Consider the following 14,690-nt stretch of genomic DNA (forward strand, 5'->3'; position numbering starts at 1 on the left):
AGCAACCATGTACAGTAAGGTGTCTTTTTTTAAAACGACTATGTATAGTAAGGGTTTTTTCTTTTTTTTTAAACAACCATGTATGTAAGGTGTTTTCTTCTTTTTTTTTTAAAACGACCATGTAAAGTAAGGCTTTTTTTGGGGGGGTTTTTTAATGACCAGCAAGGCGTTTTTTTTCGTCTTTTTTTTTTTTTTTAAACGACCATGTATAGTAAGGCTTTTTTTTTTTTTTTCTTTTTTTTTTTTAAATGACCATGTATAGTAAGGCGTTTTTTTTAAACGACCAGCAAGGCGTTTTTTTTCTTCTTCTTTTTTTTTTAAACAACCATGTATAGTAAGGCTTTTTTTTTTTTTTTTTTTTTTTTTAAATGACCATGTATAGTAAGGCTTTTTTTTTTTTAAACGACCAGCAAGGCATTTTTTCGTCTTTTTTTTTTTTTTTTTTAAATGACCATGAATAGTCATGCGTTTTTTTTGTTTTTTTTTTAAACGACCAGCAAGGCGTTTTTTTCTTCTTTTTTTTCTTTTTTTTTTTTATAAACGACCAGCAAGGCGTTTTTTCGTCTTTTTTTTTTTTTTTTTTTTTTTAAACGACCATGTATAGTAAGGTTTTTTTTTTTCTACTTCTTTTTAAACACCCATTTATAGTATGGCTTTTATTAAACTGCATATTAACGCAGGCTTTTTTAATTTTTTTTTATAAGCAACCGTGTACAGTAAGGTGTCTTTTGTGTTCATTTGTATATTCTTTCTTCCTGTTAAGAGACACAAAACATAAATGTGAAATTTTCAAGGATTTTATTTATACAAGTTGATGCAATGGGCACCTGTTGTATTTACACAAGGGTTGAAAGTTCTTCTGATCAAGAAAGAAAGGGGAAGTGAGATAAATAAGTCGTGGTTCTCGTTTCCTGCATGCGTCTCACACACGTGGCGATGACTTTCTGACTTTTTCGTGCACTTCATTTGTGTTCCGCGACATGAGGCTCGGACAGGTTTTGGATGTGCAGCTCCTCTATCAGCTTTTCCGCACACGCCTTGAATAGTGGCTCGGGCTCCTGGCAGACACACACACACACATAATGGTACATTGAACACGTGTACACAAGTAGGATTAACTGCTTGAAGGTTTATTCATCATTGCAAACTGTTCTAATGTGGACTGGCCTTTTTATATTATTTAACTCGTTCAAAACCCCCCAAAGAAGGTGTAGATATGTTTTTTTAACACTTTGTCCTTCATTCCCAAAAACGTATTTTGACATTTTGTTGTTCTTTTTTTATGCAAGAGCATACAGAAGGCTTTGATGCAGCTTCTGGTATGAAGAGGTAGCTTAAAGCAATGGTGGTTATTACAAAAAATGACCAGCAGGTGGCAGCAGAGGATCATGTTGCTATAAGCTCTTTTTGTGAATGTGAATGAATATTGATGAAACTTAACTGTATTCTAATGTTAATTGCTGCAAAATGGAAACGGATACAAATATATATATTTTTTCCTGATGAAAGAAGAGATGCTAATCGTTATTTTGGTAGGGTCCATGTTTTTATATCAATTGAACACAATATTCTGTGGCCGTCGCAAAATCAGTCAAAATCAAGTAAAACAGCTGGGACCAAAGGGGTTGCTTCACTGAAAATGGCTGGCAGTGAATGAGTTAATTAGTCATCTGCATCAGAAGTAGGATCCATTTTGCCAGGTCGTAGACGTATTATTCCATTAAAGGGGGGCACAGTATGAGCCTGGAAAATCTCAGCACAAAGCAACCAGCGAACTGGATACATATGACTAAAAAAATTTGTTTTTTAAATCTGTTCAGAAATCTCTGTAAACTTCCCAAATTGACCTAATTGTTATGTCAAGTGACCCACCATATTGTCGCCATCCAACAAATGCACATTTTCTATGCGTTTTGGACACACACACACACACACACACACACACACACACACACACACACACACACACACACACACACACACACACACACACACACACACACACACACACAAATCTCCATAATTGTGATAATGTCACCTTGTGCTCCAGCTGCCTCTGCTTCTCCACGGCTTCTTCCAGAGACAGACCCACCCACTCGGCCTCCTCCTCGGGGATCTCAAACTGCTGCTCCGCGTGGTGACAAAACACAAATATCAATCATGTGACAACTTTGTGCCGGCAGAAGACGCGAGCGAGCTCTTACTTTGTATTTGTTGTACACATTGGCTCCTGTCGTTGGGTCGTCCGGGTACAGCTGAGTGTCTTTGCGAGCCAGGCGCAGTAACATGGCCCTCTTCAGGTCCATGCCCAGTTTGGAGTTCAAGTCTTCCTTTGGCGTCTACCAATTGAAATCATGCATCCCAGTAAGAGGCATTAATGGCAACCCAAAAAACAATCTTTACAAAAATATGTTGCATGTGTGGAATATGAGGTAAGCAGCAACATCCGCCCGTTTTTATCCATCTCAAAGGGCGGCCATTTTATATCCACATATGAGTGATGCCTGATTTGGATATCGGCAACAGCCTTTCTCTCTTACTTTGAGGATGTACAAGTCAAAGCCAAAGGCGGCGTCGATGAGGTCCAAGGTGCGTGGCGTCACCGTGATGGTGAACTTGTGGTCCAGGATCTCGCTGTAAAGTTCTCTCTTCAAAAGCTGCGGCCTCCACGTCTTCGGCAGACGATTGGACATCTACGAGACCATAAAGTTAACCTTATAGACATTTTATAATATTATTTTTCTCAAAACATCCTGGCGCACACTCACTTTATCGTTGTTAGCGTATCTGTAGCCCGAGACCCAGCCCTCACCGCCCCAAAGTCCTCTCTGCGACTCAGGAGGGTAGTAGATGGGGATCGGGACGTCCTGCACTCGTTCTTTATGCCCCGTCTTGGGGTTGCGTCTGTACTGGACCCCCAGGGGCCTCCAGTGGACCGGTGTGGGCTCCTTCTGCCCCAGAGACTTCAGGTAATGCTTGGGAAGCCGGGCGTAGATGCCCTCTTTCAGTTTGAGGGCGTCCCAGATTTTAGGAGGGTATTTATGGAGAGGCATATTGGCTCTTTAAAGGCATAAGGAGAGAATAGAAAAGTAATTACTGTATTCTCCAAGCATGGTATGCAGGCTCCCTCTAGTGGTATGCAATAGAATATCTCCCCAATTACAGTTCAGTTTTATTTACCTTTTACATTCCTTAGTTACATTTAATGTTTGATACAAAAAACAAAAAAAACAAACATTATTTTTAAATAAATATTCAAGGGCAACTTTTACTTCACCTTTATGTGCAGTGCATTTTAATTAAAATAATTTAAGTGCAGTTTTTCTTATTTTACTATTATATTTGAGCGCAGTGTTGTTTATATTCCAGTGGTACACATACTGTATAAGGTTACAATGAAATATGTAACGTGATCATAATCATGCACACGGAGTTATGTATCTGCATGATCCAAGATTCACGCAGTATTGATCATTACAGCAACTAGCATGGTTAACGTACCGTCGGGCGAAAGATTATTGATTAACTAATTGCTGAAACACTATTTTAAATAGCTACATCGTTAACGACACTATTAAGCATGAGTCTTACCAAATAAATCAGAAAGATGTTTTAAATCCTCAGAGAAACGTCAAGCGTGCAAGGACATCGTCCAACTTTAGATAATTTCCGCATTGCTAGACCGCATCACACCAACGAGGAATATTATTGGCGGCAGCGAATACTAATGTTGCTTGTGATTGGTTAACATTTGAAAGGTTCATCATTGGTGGCGTGGACAGATAATTGTCGTTGTTGATTGGTTTATAAATTAAAGCAGATTCTCATTGGCGGGAGGGCGAACGCTGTTGCTGGCGAGAGCTTATTTCTATTAACTCTTCAATAACTACAACACGTTGTCCAAAAACAAATTAAATTACGTTTCATCAAGCCAGATCAGTTTGTTTGTAAAAATTATATATGCATTTATTCGGACAGAATAAACCTACATAAAACATAACATAAAAATGTCGCTGGCCTTCTCAGCTGCATTTCAAAAATAAAAGTGAATATCAAATAGAATACTGAAGTGGTGTTTATGATAATGTAAATATTATTAGAGAATTTGATTTATTACAGAGCCTACCGTGTAGGTAGTGATTCTTATTATTTATATTGTTGACCAATTGATTCGGCACTTTTATTTTGAAGTGCGAGAACAAAACTTCGAAGACGGGAAGTAGCCGACTGTGTTGTTTTCCTGTTACTGTCAGCGGTGAACAAAGTAACGATATAAACGTAAGGAAACCTAAATTCCACTGGTTAAACATTCGCCCGAAAGGTGGAATTGAACCACTCTGCCGCTAAGCAGCTACAGGTTTGAAGCCTGCACCCCGGACCACCGAGGATCATCCGGGCACTTTATATTCTCATCAGGAAGTTATATATAGACCACAATGGACGACTGATTCTAAGTTACGGTTTTCAGATTAGAAAAACAAAACATCAAAATCTTTTAATTTATGTTCGTAAATCGGTTTTGCGTAGAGCACATTCTGCGGACTGATAGCTTCTGACTAGCGACTACGTTGCACATTTTTTTTAAAATAAAAAAAACAACAAAAAGGAACTACATCAGGTATGCGACCGTTTATGCAAATAACTGCGTGCTGATTGGCTGTGCTGGAGAGGAGAGGCGGAGACAGGTGTCATAACAGTTAACCTTGGTGTGGAAATTTATATTTGTCCATGTGAGCTGCCGAAGAAATAATAATATTTTTGATTTGTTTTGTATTGTCTTAGAACTAAGAGATACAAAAAACAACAACAAAAAACAAAAACAAAACAAAAACAACAACAACAAAACATGTATTGCGTTTGGAAGGGCGTTAGAAGGTTTTCATTCATGATTGTCTGGTTACAAAAACATCACACGGCTGTCTTGATTTAACAATGCTTCTTTCCATCACAGGGTCTCTGCAGGGCAGCACAAGTGGTCTTCGCAGAGCTTAGCACAGGCCAATCTGCAGGCTGTCATGGGAGGTGGGCAAGTTGGACCCTTGGGGAGGGCAGAAGCGGGAGCAAACTCAGGTTGCACCGTGCAGCAGCTCACCCCGACATTCTGCAGGACCTTGGTGACCCCTAATATTAGATCAGCACACCTGAACATGTAAAAAATAAAAATAAATAAAAAAATAAATAAATAAATTGTGCAAAATTTTCTTTCAAATATTACCTAAAACAAAACATGGCTCGCCAGCGACCACCATTTTGACCAAGATTAAAATACAGCAAGCCTAAAGGTTTATCAAAAAGTTTTATCCCCCCAAAGTTTATTTAGTATTATTGGAAGCCACTGTAACATTTTTGCACAGTTTGAACACTGACATTGCCGCAAATGTAGGAATTTTAAAAACTACTTAAATGACAATACACATAAATGTTAAAGCAAAATAAATGACCTAAATACATATCTAATAGATTAAATGTAAATGTACAGTATGGCACTTAAAAGTTAAACACATTTGAACTATATGAACAAATGCACATTTAACATTTAATTGAGAAGTTCTGTCACCTACCACTAGAGGGAGTCAGAGTCCACATATCACTAGTTGTGATAGTGATAGTGCCATACTTAAAAAATCGCTGGCTTTGCCCCCCAAAATGAGCATTTTTTTCTTAAAAATAAAGGAATGTAGCTCATCTCCAAATATTGTGAATTTATTTTTATTCAGATAATAAAATGGTGTTGTTTTGTTAGTTAGTTAGTTAGTTAGTTAGTTAGTTAGTTAGTTAGTTAGTTAGTTAGTTAGTTAGTTAGTTAGTTAGTTTGTTTGTTTGTTTTTTGTAAATCTGAATTTCTGGGGGTTATTTAAAAGCACGGATAGGTATCTCCAATTATAGTGACAATGATTTTAAATGACTTTTAATGATTAAATCACTGTGAGACCTAGACATTCAGAGAGACTTTTTAAATTTTGTATTTAGTACTAATTATTCTATTTATAACGATCCAAAACATACATTTCACCTCCGAAAAAGTATTACATTAAATAAATGATTTTTTTTTTTTTTTTTTTTTTTAATAGTAGTAGCTTAAAAAAAAATCTCAAGTCTTCATTGAACCTATGTAAAAGTCTGTCGAATGTGTGAGGGAGCCGAAGTACCTGTGTACGGGAAAGGCAGCTTGACAGAGCACGTGAACCGAGGCCACCACGAACGAATCGGACAACTGCCAGATGTGGAGCTCGTGCACATCCTCCACGCCGGGCACGCTCCCGATCCGCTCCCTCACGTCTGAGAGGCTTACGCGAGGAGGCGTGGCCTGCATCAGCAGCAGCCCGTACCTGTACATCTGAAGAGATAAATATCACACATGCTAGCACTACCTTGAGCTTTAAATTTTAATTGCTCCGTTGTTGTTCAGTATGTTTCTTAAAAAGCAGTTAATCTTAATTTTTTTGGGGGTTAGTCCGGACAGCTAGTAAAACATTATGTATTTGTTTTGTGATTTTTTTTCTCCCTCTCCCCATAACAGAACTGAGGCATACCCACACAGAACATAGTGTACACTTGTAGTGTAGTCGCTACGGATGTCATAGCTAGCAATATGCTTTTTGGCAATACGTCAAAGTGAAACTGCATTCGGAAATGTAACATACTGTGCATGTATGTCAGAGGCTATTTTTAACAAAATGGAAAAAAAAAAGCCTTATCATTCTTAACTTCTAGAAAATGGGTCTCAACAGCAGTAACGATAGGAAGATGTGGTCACAGGGTGATAACAGTTGAGAACCACTAGCTTAAAGGGTACCAATGTAGATGCTAATTAGCATTAGCTTTAAACTAGTGGACTGAAAGGCGAACCTATGTGTCTGTTTTAAAAAACACAGTGTAATTCTCTATTTAGTTTGATGATAAACAGGTGAGGTATGTTTCAATCCAGGTGGTAGTACTGGACAAAATGGCTGGCACCTGTAATGGATAAAAACAGGTGGATTTTTCTGTTTATTTCTTACTCCACTAAAGGATAAACAGATGAACAACCATCCACATGCACAGGGACAATTCGCAGCGCCCAATTAAACTGCCACGCATGTCTTTGGAATGTGGGAGGAGACCAGAGTACCCGAAGAAGACCCACGCAGGCACGGGGAGAACATGCTAACTCCACCCAAGAAGGCCAGAGCCTGGACTCGAACCCGAGTCCCCAGTTCTGGGAGGCGGATGTGCTATTAGCCACTAATGCACCGTGCCGCCCCACATAAAACTTGTTTTTGCAAAAATTATTTTCAAAACTTGACTTCTGCTTTTAATTTGCAAAAAATAAAAAATAAATAAAAATAAGTGAGCCCACTTTAGTTGTCAGCGGTTCACATGGTCACACCTGCGGCACAGCTCCGGCCACCAGAATGATGGCAGCCAAGACGGCCAAGCTCGGATCCAGGTACATCAGGAGGTCACAGGTCCCCAAGGGATGCCAGTAGTCGGGGCCCACCAGCAGCATCACCAAACTATTGACCAGGACCAGCACCGGCGTGGATAGACCTTGCACCACCATCATCATGGAACAAAGACACCGAGTCAGCAGCTGCCTGTTGTCCCGAGGATCGTCTTTGCCCGTCTTCCCCGCATCCGCGCCTCCTTCTGCCGAGGTCACCGGGTTGCAGAAGACGAGGCCCTCGTTGTGGAGAGGGGGCGCAGTTGTCCCGCGATGAACTTCACTGGCTTCACGCGGGCCTCGCTCGGCCTCGCCTGCGCCTTCGGAGACCTCCTGAGACACAGCTGTGAGAAAGAATGAAAAAACAAACAGTACAATGTGCTCTACTTCTACTTAAGTTAAAAAAAACATCACCTGGACATACAACTACACCCTATGTCAAAATAAGAGCACACCTGAACATACACTATACTTAATACACACGTGGACTATTACTCGGAACCCTTCGAGAAGGACAAATCTAGGATTCCCTCTGCATCTCTCCAATAAATGGCCATTCGGTCGGTACATATCTCAACACGCTGCGATACGATTCAAGGACGGCTCATGCGCAACGATTTGGTTCAATTCAGTGCATTTTTAAAATCAAAACCAATTTTCCGATATTAGGGGTGTGACAAAAATGATTTAAAAATTGAATCATTACGTTTTATTGGAGAGATACAGTATATCTTTGAAAGAAATGCCACATTTACGTCCGAGGTTAGCTTAGCGTTAGCTAGCTGCTACTATAGACACGACATGGATGGATGATGTACTATAGATTTAAATCTTTACTAAAAGTTGGGGGGAGAAAAAACACCCTGGGCTCTGCCGTTGGCCAGTATACATACTGGGATCCAGTGGTGGGCCCTCGGAATGTTAAGGCGTTTTAAAATTTTATAATAAGTTATTTTAAACTAAAAAGGATAACAAAACATTTCCGTAGCTTGACGCGGCTGCGTTAGCGCTTCAGCCGCAAGTGTACGCTCTCTGATGTTTAAAAAAAAAAAAAGTTAATATGAGGCTAGGTAGAGCACTTTGGATAACATAAGGTGAAGATAAATTGCTATGTGAGAACACTTTGCTTACAATTATGATCTTATTTATTTATTTTCATTTTATGGACTATGACATGTTTTTTTGTTGTTGTTGCAAAAGTACAATTAGTAACCCATTTGAATGGATTCAAATTCAATGGTTAAATGGGGCCTTTATCTCTAAACCAAGACCATCATCTAGAGGAGTAAAAAAATGTCGCAAGTGTTCATGAAACTTCATTTTCCCATCATAAATATAAAGTCATCAAATTATAAGGGAAATGTTTGTTGTTGCCATCAAATTTGACCTTTGTGGTTGACTTCAATGTAACACTCGTGCTCCCCTCCAGCTTCAGCCCCGCCCCTTCGCCGCCTCCAGGTCATCACGAGTACCGCGACGTTGTGCAGCACGCTGACCACGCCCACCGCCACCAGCAGCCAGGGCCGCTCCACAGGGTGCATCTCCACGGACGAGCCGATCATTTCCAACAGGCTGGAGACACACAGAGAGACTAGCAACAGGGCCGAGACGAAGACCCCTACTGGCCGAATCCTGCCGTCAGGGTGGGACACGCCGCAGGCCAGAAGCCCGGCGGGATCGACCGTCTCTGAAGATGGACGAGCGCTTGAACCAGAGGGACTTGTTGCGTTGTGAGGAAGGTTTAGAGCCATGTGACTGAGGACAAAAAGCGTGTGGAAGCTGTCCACCAGCAAGATGAAGGACCTGCACAGCTGAGCGGTGATCAGTTCCAGAACCAGCACCAGGATAGTGATGCCCAGCTGGAACCAGTGTGTCACCTTCTTCATATCTGCACCAAAACAAAACAAAACAAAACAAACAAACAAACAAAGAAATGTAGTCAGAATGAATGTACAATATAAAGAATAAAACAATTTGTGCATCATGATTTAACACCGCAATCCGATTCATTGTGCTGCTCCTTCTGGTGTGTCAGGCTTGGCCACCAGGAGGCACTATAATACAGTCACATAGAGCCAAATTAATAATAGTGCAGCTATCCCTACTGTACTGGAAGTGACTCGGATGTTTGGTGATTGTAATATTAGACACTTTGTGAAGGATAAAGAATATGTAACTGAGTATTGTTACATTATCTGTCATATCGCTTCATTGTTTGTGTTCAAATACTCGCTTCAAAAACTGCCACTATTGATGCTAGCTGTTAGCTAACAGCTAAGTTTGGTTCCTTAGCCTGCTTGCTTTGTGATTTTCTCTGGAAAGAGAGAGAGAGAGAGAGAGAGAGAGAGAGAGAGAGAGAGAGAGAGAGAGAGAGAGAGAGAGAGAGAGAGAGAGAGAGAGAGAGAGAGAGAGAGAGAGAGAGAGAGAGAGAGAGAGAGGCAAACAATGGTGCCTACAAGCCAAATGGAACCTAAAAGTTTGAGAGACTTCTCATATTTGTCATTTAAGTATGAGAGAGCTTTGAAGCTTTGACAAGTAAGTTGAACTTTTACCTGTTAGGATTGTGCACAGCACAACAAAAAGTTAATGTTTCATGGACTTTTTTTCTGTGAAGCTCCCGGAAATTGTTGTTAATATTTGGTTATATGTGGCTTGCTATAAAACAATAAATGTTTACCGTTTAGGCACCCCTGCAAATCGCCCCACTTTTTTTTCTGCTACAAACTGACCCCGGCCCCCCATCAGAGTAGAGAAACGTGATTTGGCCCCCACAGGAAAAAGTTTGGGGACCGCTGATGTTGATGTTCTTCGTTTTAAGTGCTTTGTCGCCATCTTGTGGCACTTCAAAGTTAAATACCAATTAATTATGCGAAGCACATGTGCTTTAAAAAAAAAAAAAATCAAGCCACTGAAACATATGCAGTTTCAGTAATTGTTTACTCTTGAGACAGGCACGTGTTTTAATATCTGCATGCATTTGTACAAGTTATATTAAAAACACATTCATACACAATAGAACTAACATTCATTTACTCTTGAGTTCTAACTTTAAAATATGGAAACGTCATAATTACCTGCGAGGAAGAGGACGTATGAGTAAGCAACCAAAGTGAAGAGATGGCAGGAGGACGCTCGTGTGCACGAATCCAAAATGTTTCATTCATTGTGTGCAACATTTCCACACTCCTCCAACTCCCTCCTCTTCCTCTTACACTCCTCTAATCTCTGTCATGTGAGAGCGAAGGAGGCAGACACAATCGTCATCCCTCCTATCTAACTATCTATCTATCTATCTATCTATCTATCTGGAGTTTATTGTACTATAGTACAGTAAAGGTAATTTCAATATATACATATTGAACTAAAAAATCTCTCTCTCTCTCTCTCTATCTATCTATATCTATATCTATATATATATATATATATATATATATATATATATATATATCATAAATCTATAACAACTTCCAAATGCATCATTGTAAGAAAACAGGTTGTATGTAGATTGTGGAGACAGTGTGTCCCTTCCTGGAGGAAATATTCCATCTAAATAGGTTAAGTTGTCTCACCATATGGGGTAAAATGTCACATTGGAAAGAAAGAAAGCATTGGTTCATCATGAAACTTAACTAGTCGACAACTGGTACATATATTTAGAAAGAATCAAACAAAATATGACCAACTAATTTCCTCTCTATAATCAGACTCATCATCCGAGTGGCAATTCTTGCATACGTAAACTGGGTTGCCAGAGATTGTTAATTGACCCATTCTTTGCGTGTGTGACAACCAACCCGAAAATGACTGCGGCACCTTGCCCCAAACTACAATTTTTGAAAGTGCTATAATGTTGTCTTAAAATAGAAGAATGACTGAAGTATGACGAGATGCCTTACTCTTTCCTCTTAACAAGAGCAAATGTATCACTGCTAATGTTATCTGGAAGAATCTTGTTTAAAATACAAAGTTACTTTTTTCTTTTCTTTGGGTCGCACACAACTGATAATTGGTAGGTACTCATCTCATCTCACAATGTGCCATTCTCTTCTCAGACAGGACACAACCCAAAAAAACTAGTATTCCACTTTTTGTTGCACCTTCTAAAATATGACAATATAACCCTGTGACAACAAGCCCTGGTCAATAGTGATTGTATCAAGTTTTATTTATTTATTTTTTTTAAAATATTGACAAATCTATTTTAAAATGCTATTATAATATGGGAATTCCAAATATAGGAGAAGTATGAAGGTTTCAAGAGCACCATTCCACAGCCCACTCAAACTTCCCAACATTGAGTTTGGTGGAGTGATGCTAATAAATCCCGATGTAATCTCCATTGTGCTGTATGATTACATAATCACATTGTAAAGTGCAGGGATTTTTTTTTTTTCCTGGGTGAAGAAGCTTTGTGTTCGGACGTGTTGCAGCAGAGCTACGACCTTATAGCAGTTTCATCAGAACGCGACGTGTTTAAAATAACACTAAGGTTTCTCTCAGAGAGCACATGTTCACTGAAGCAAAAGGACGTGTTCAAGTACAGTATATAGACCTCTGCCGTTCCCAGGAATGACGCGGCAGCTTTCCTTTCCGTCCAGTGGGCTGCGAGTCAACAGGTCGGATGGGGTCTGACACCGTGGATAAATCCCCACTGTTCCCCAGCCTGCTAGCACATTCCTGAAGTACAACTAAGCCCACCCGGAGACCCGGCGAGGACACTTTTGATCACTCGCCAGGTCCGCCACCCCACGAAACAGTGCACGGGACGGGCAGTATGGATGGCCCCAATGGCCTGTCTGCACCCTCTTCTCCCCTCCAGCCAAATCACGAAGAATAAATACTACAGCTTTAAAAGTGTTAGTCAGTAGAAATATATCAGGGAACACAGTGAAGACAGTCATTGCCAAGTGAAGAACCCCCCCCCCCCCCCCCCCCCCCCCCCAAAAAAACAAAACACTGGACATTCATTTCATGTAAAAATAAATCCAAAGTCACTAATCGAGTCGTTACATGCATTTATTTGAGTAGAACAAATTTCGCCATACATATCTTTGTGATTACCAGCACAGTTTGAATTAAGTTAACATTTATTAAAAAGGTCTAAAAATGAAAGCATTTACAAACAGTGGGGGTGCAAAACGGAGAAGCGTCCTTGCTTTGGGTGGACTCACGTCACTTGGAGAGCAACAGCGCGGAGGATCGGCGCCCTCTGGCGGGCCACCCAGCGTCAACAACACGTGACATGTCGCTTCCTGGTTACGTTATTTGCTTTATCAGGAATGCACCCCGACTGCGAATTAACAGGTCAACCACTCCAACTTGCCCTCCCCCGCAAAAATGGAGAAACCCCCCCCCAAAATATTTGCTCTAATCGAAATATATAAATCAAATACAGGGTGGGTTTTAAAAACAAATCAATGAGGAGGGGGTGGGATGGGGGGTGGGGGTGCTGGATAAATCCAAAAACTCATCAAATAAATACAAATGATTTGTCAAAAGTGCCCCAAAAAAATAAAAAGAGTGAAAGAGAAGAAGATGAGAAGGAATAAGAGATGTTGTATTGATTTGTGGAGTTTGTGGCTCCAGGTTTGGTTTGTGTTGATTCCTGAGGGTCCAAAATGACAGCCAAACAAGACGCAAAACCGGGAAGCAGGCGGGCTCACTTTGGGCGCAGGTCCCTTCAAACTCGGAACAGGAATGAGGAGGGAAAAAAAAAACGATGGTCACGGTTTACAGTGTTGTGACATGAAAGCCGGCAGGTGTGCTCAGCTGGGTCCACAATTGTGTCGCCGAAGCCTGCCGGTTAATAGCTTTCCTGAAGACACGCGTGCACGCGCACACAAACACACTCTCGATTGGTCTTTGGTTAGTGTTTTTTTTTCCTGCTCCCTTCACTCCTTGTTGCCGTGGAAAGAATTGCAAAGAATGTAGTGATGACAGCATGGTTACGTTGTCTTGTTTTTGTTCCCCTCACGCGCTTCTGTGGTCAATGTAGTGATGTCACTTTGATATTTTTTGTGTGTGTGTGTGTCCTTCGATTCTTTCCAAAACTTGATTACTAGAGCGTTTTTTTTGGTCTCTCGTGTCCTTTGGAAGATTTGTGTGGGTTTGTTAAGGTGGGAGAAATAGATGTCAACACCTCCTGTTCTCACAGATCCTGTGGAAGACAGCAAGATAGTTTAGAAGGGCACATGAACAATTGATGTTTGTAGGGCTGTCAAAGCGTTTTGATTGAGCCTCAATATTTGACACAGCAACACAATTCCTCTGTTGAAGCATGCCAGTATATGTGTTTTTGTCGATATGGAAATTAGGTAGAAAAAAAGTCTGAAAAATTATTATTTGGTCAATTATTAAAAAAAAAAAAAAAAACAAAAAAAAAGTACATCATGAATAAAATCACTTTTTACTGAAAGAGGAAGTCAACCCAAAAATGGTCATTACAATAATATGTTCTTTCAGCCCCACTAGTCTAAACACGGTACTCTGATTAATATTGTGTTCGTGGAATATGAATTAAGAAGCAAAATCCACCCGTTTTTATCAACTGCAGAAGGCGGCCATTTTGTCACACACTGCTGCTGAGGGCTCAGGTAACGACCAATCGCGGCTTTGGTTGTGAATGTCACATGATCAAACAGAAAACAGGTAAGCTGTGTTTGGCCGTGAGCTGAGTACTGCGCAACTGTGATGTCACTGTCAGTCGACAGCAAGAGTCAAAATGGCCGCCCCTGAGATGGATAAAAACAAGTGGATTTTGCTGCTTTATTTTTTATTTTAATGCCGTGTTTAGATTAGTGGGGCACATAGAACATATTGTATAGAAATGTTGGGGTTGACTTCTTATTTAAGGCATACAACTAGTGCTGTCAAGCAATTACTTTTTTTTTTTTAAATAATTAATCGCACCCTTTTCTATAATTAATCGTGCTTAATTACATTTTTCTACTTATGCCTCTTTTTTCTTCAAAGCTTGTAAGAGATATTTGACTTTAGTAAAATGTTGGAATGAATGTAAAAATATCAAAAAGAAAGTATATGTATCATCAAAGACTGTACTAATAGCTTTCTTGAATGGAATACAACTGTTAAAACGATTTGGCTTTACAAGCCATCTTTTTTTCTCATAGAAACAATTCTCATAATTTCGAAGTTCGGCTGCAGGTTAGAACAGGAAGTAAATAAACACAATTAATTACTTTTTAATGCATTGAAGAATTTAAATTAATCTCCAGAGTTAACGGTTTAATATTGACAGTCCTACTTA

At 40.0% G+C, this 14,690-nt stretch overlaps 3 protein-coding genes and 1 non-coding gene across 6 annotated transcripts in view; all 4 read right to left on the reverse strand.

Annotated features, from left to right (window-relative positions):
• Positions 1-781: 781 nt before the first annotated feature.
• mrpl28 (mitochondrial ribosomal protein L28) lies at positions 782-3,723 on the reverse strand. The gene is made up of 6 exons (XM_077541244.1): positions 3,592-3,723; positions 2,769-3,060; positions 2,541-2,693; positions 2,205-2,339; positions 2,039-2,125; positions 782-1,058 (listed from the first exon to the last, which is right to left on the reverse strand). Exons 2-6 carry the CDS (start codon positions 3,051-3,053, stop codon positions 963-965), a joined length of 756 nt encoding a protein of 251 aa, XP_077397370.1. The 5' UTR covers positions 3,054-3,060; positions 3,592-3,723; the 3' UTR covers positions 782-962.
• A 588-nt stretch (positions 3,724-4,311) lies between these two features.
• Positions 4,312-4,398, reverse strand: trnastop-uca (transfer RNA opal suppressor (anticodon UCA)). The gene has a single exon. It is a non-coding gene; the product is annotated as a tRNA-Sec (tRNA).
• A 355-nt stretch (positions 4,399-4,753) lies between these two features.
• Positions 4,754-10,642, reverse strand: LOC144033854 (proton-coupled zinc antiporter SLC30A1). The gene is made up of 5 exons (XM_077542213.1): positions 10,498-10,642; positions 8,811-9,311; positions 7,370-7,767; positions 6,150-6,337; positions 4,754-5,141 (listed from the first exon to the last, which is right to left on the reverse strand). Exons 2-5 carry the CDS (start codon positions 9,307-9,309, stop codon positions 4,946-4,948), a joined length of 1,281 nt encoding a protein of 426 aa, XP_077398339.1. The 5' UTR covers positions 9,310-9,311; positions 10,498-10,642; the 3' UTR covers positions 4,754-4,945.
• A 1,779-nt stretch (positions 10,643-12,421) lies between these two features.
• ppp1r37 (protein phosphatase 1, regulatory subunit 37) overlaps positions 12,422-14,690 on the reverse strand; it is a 29,087-nt gene continuing 26,818 nt past the window's right edge. For all 3 annotated transcript variants that reach the window (XM_077541253.1, XM_077541251.1, XM_077541252.1), the window contains one exon: positions 12,422-13,580. The gene's annotated coding sequence lies outside the window, so the exon portion shown is untranslated. The remainder of the gene's footprint in view (positions 13,581-14,690) is intronic.

The sequence above is a fragment of the Festucalex cinctus genome, chromosome 13 (assembly GCF_051991245.1).
Source record: "Festucalex cinctus isolate MCC-2025b chromosome 13, RoL_Fcin_1.0, whole genome shotgun sequence".
Classification (NCBI taxonomy): domain Eukaryota; kingdom Metazoa; phylum Chordata; class Actinopteri; order Syngnathiformes; family Syngnathidae; genus Festucalex; species Festucalex cinctus.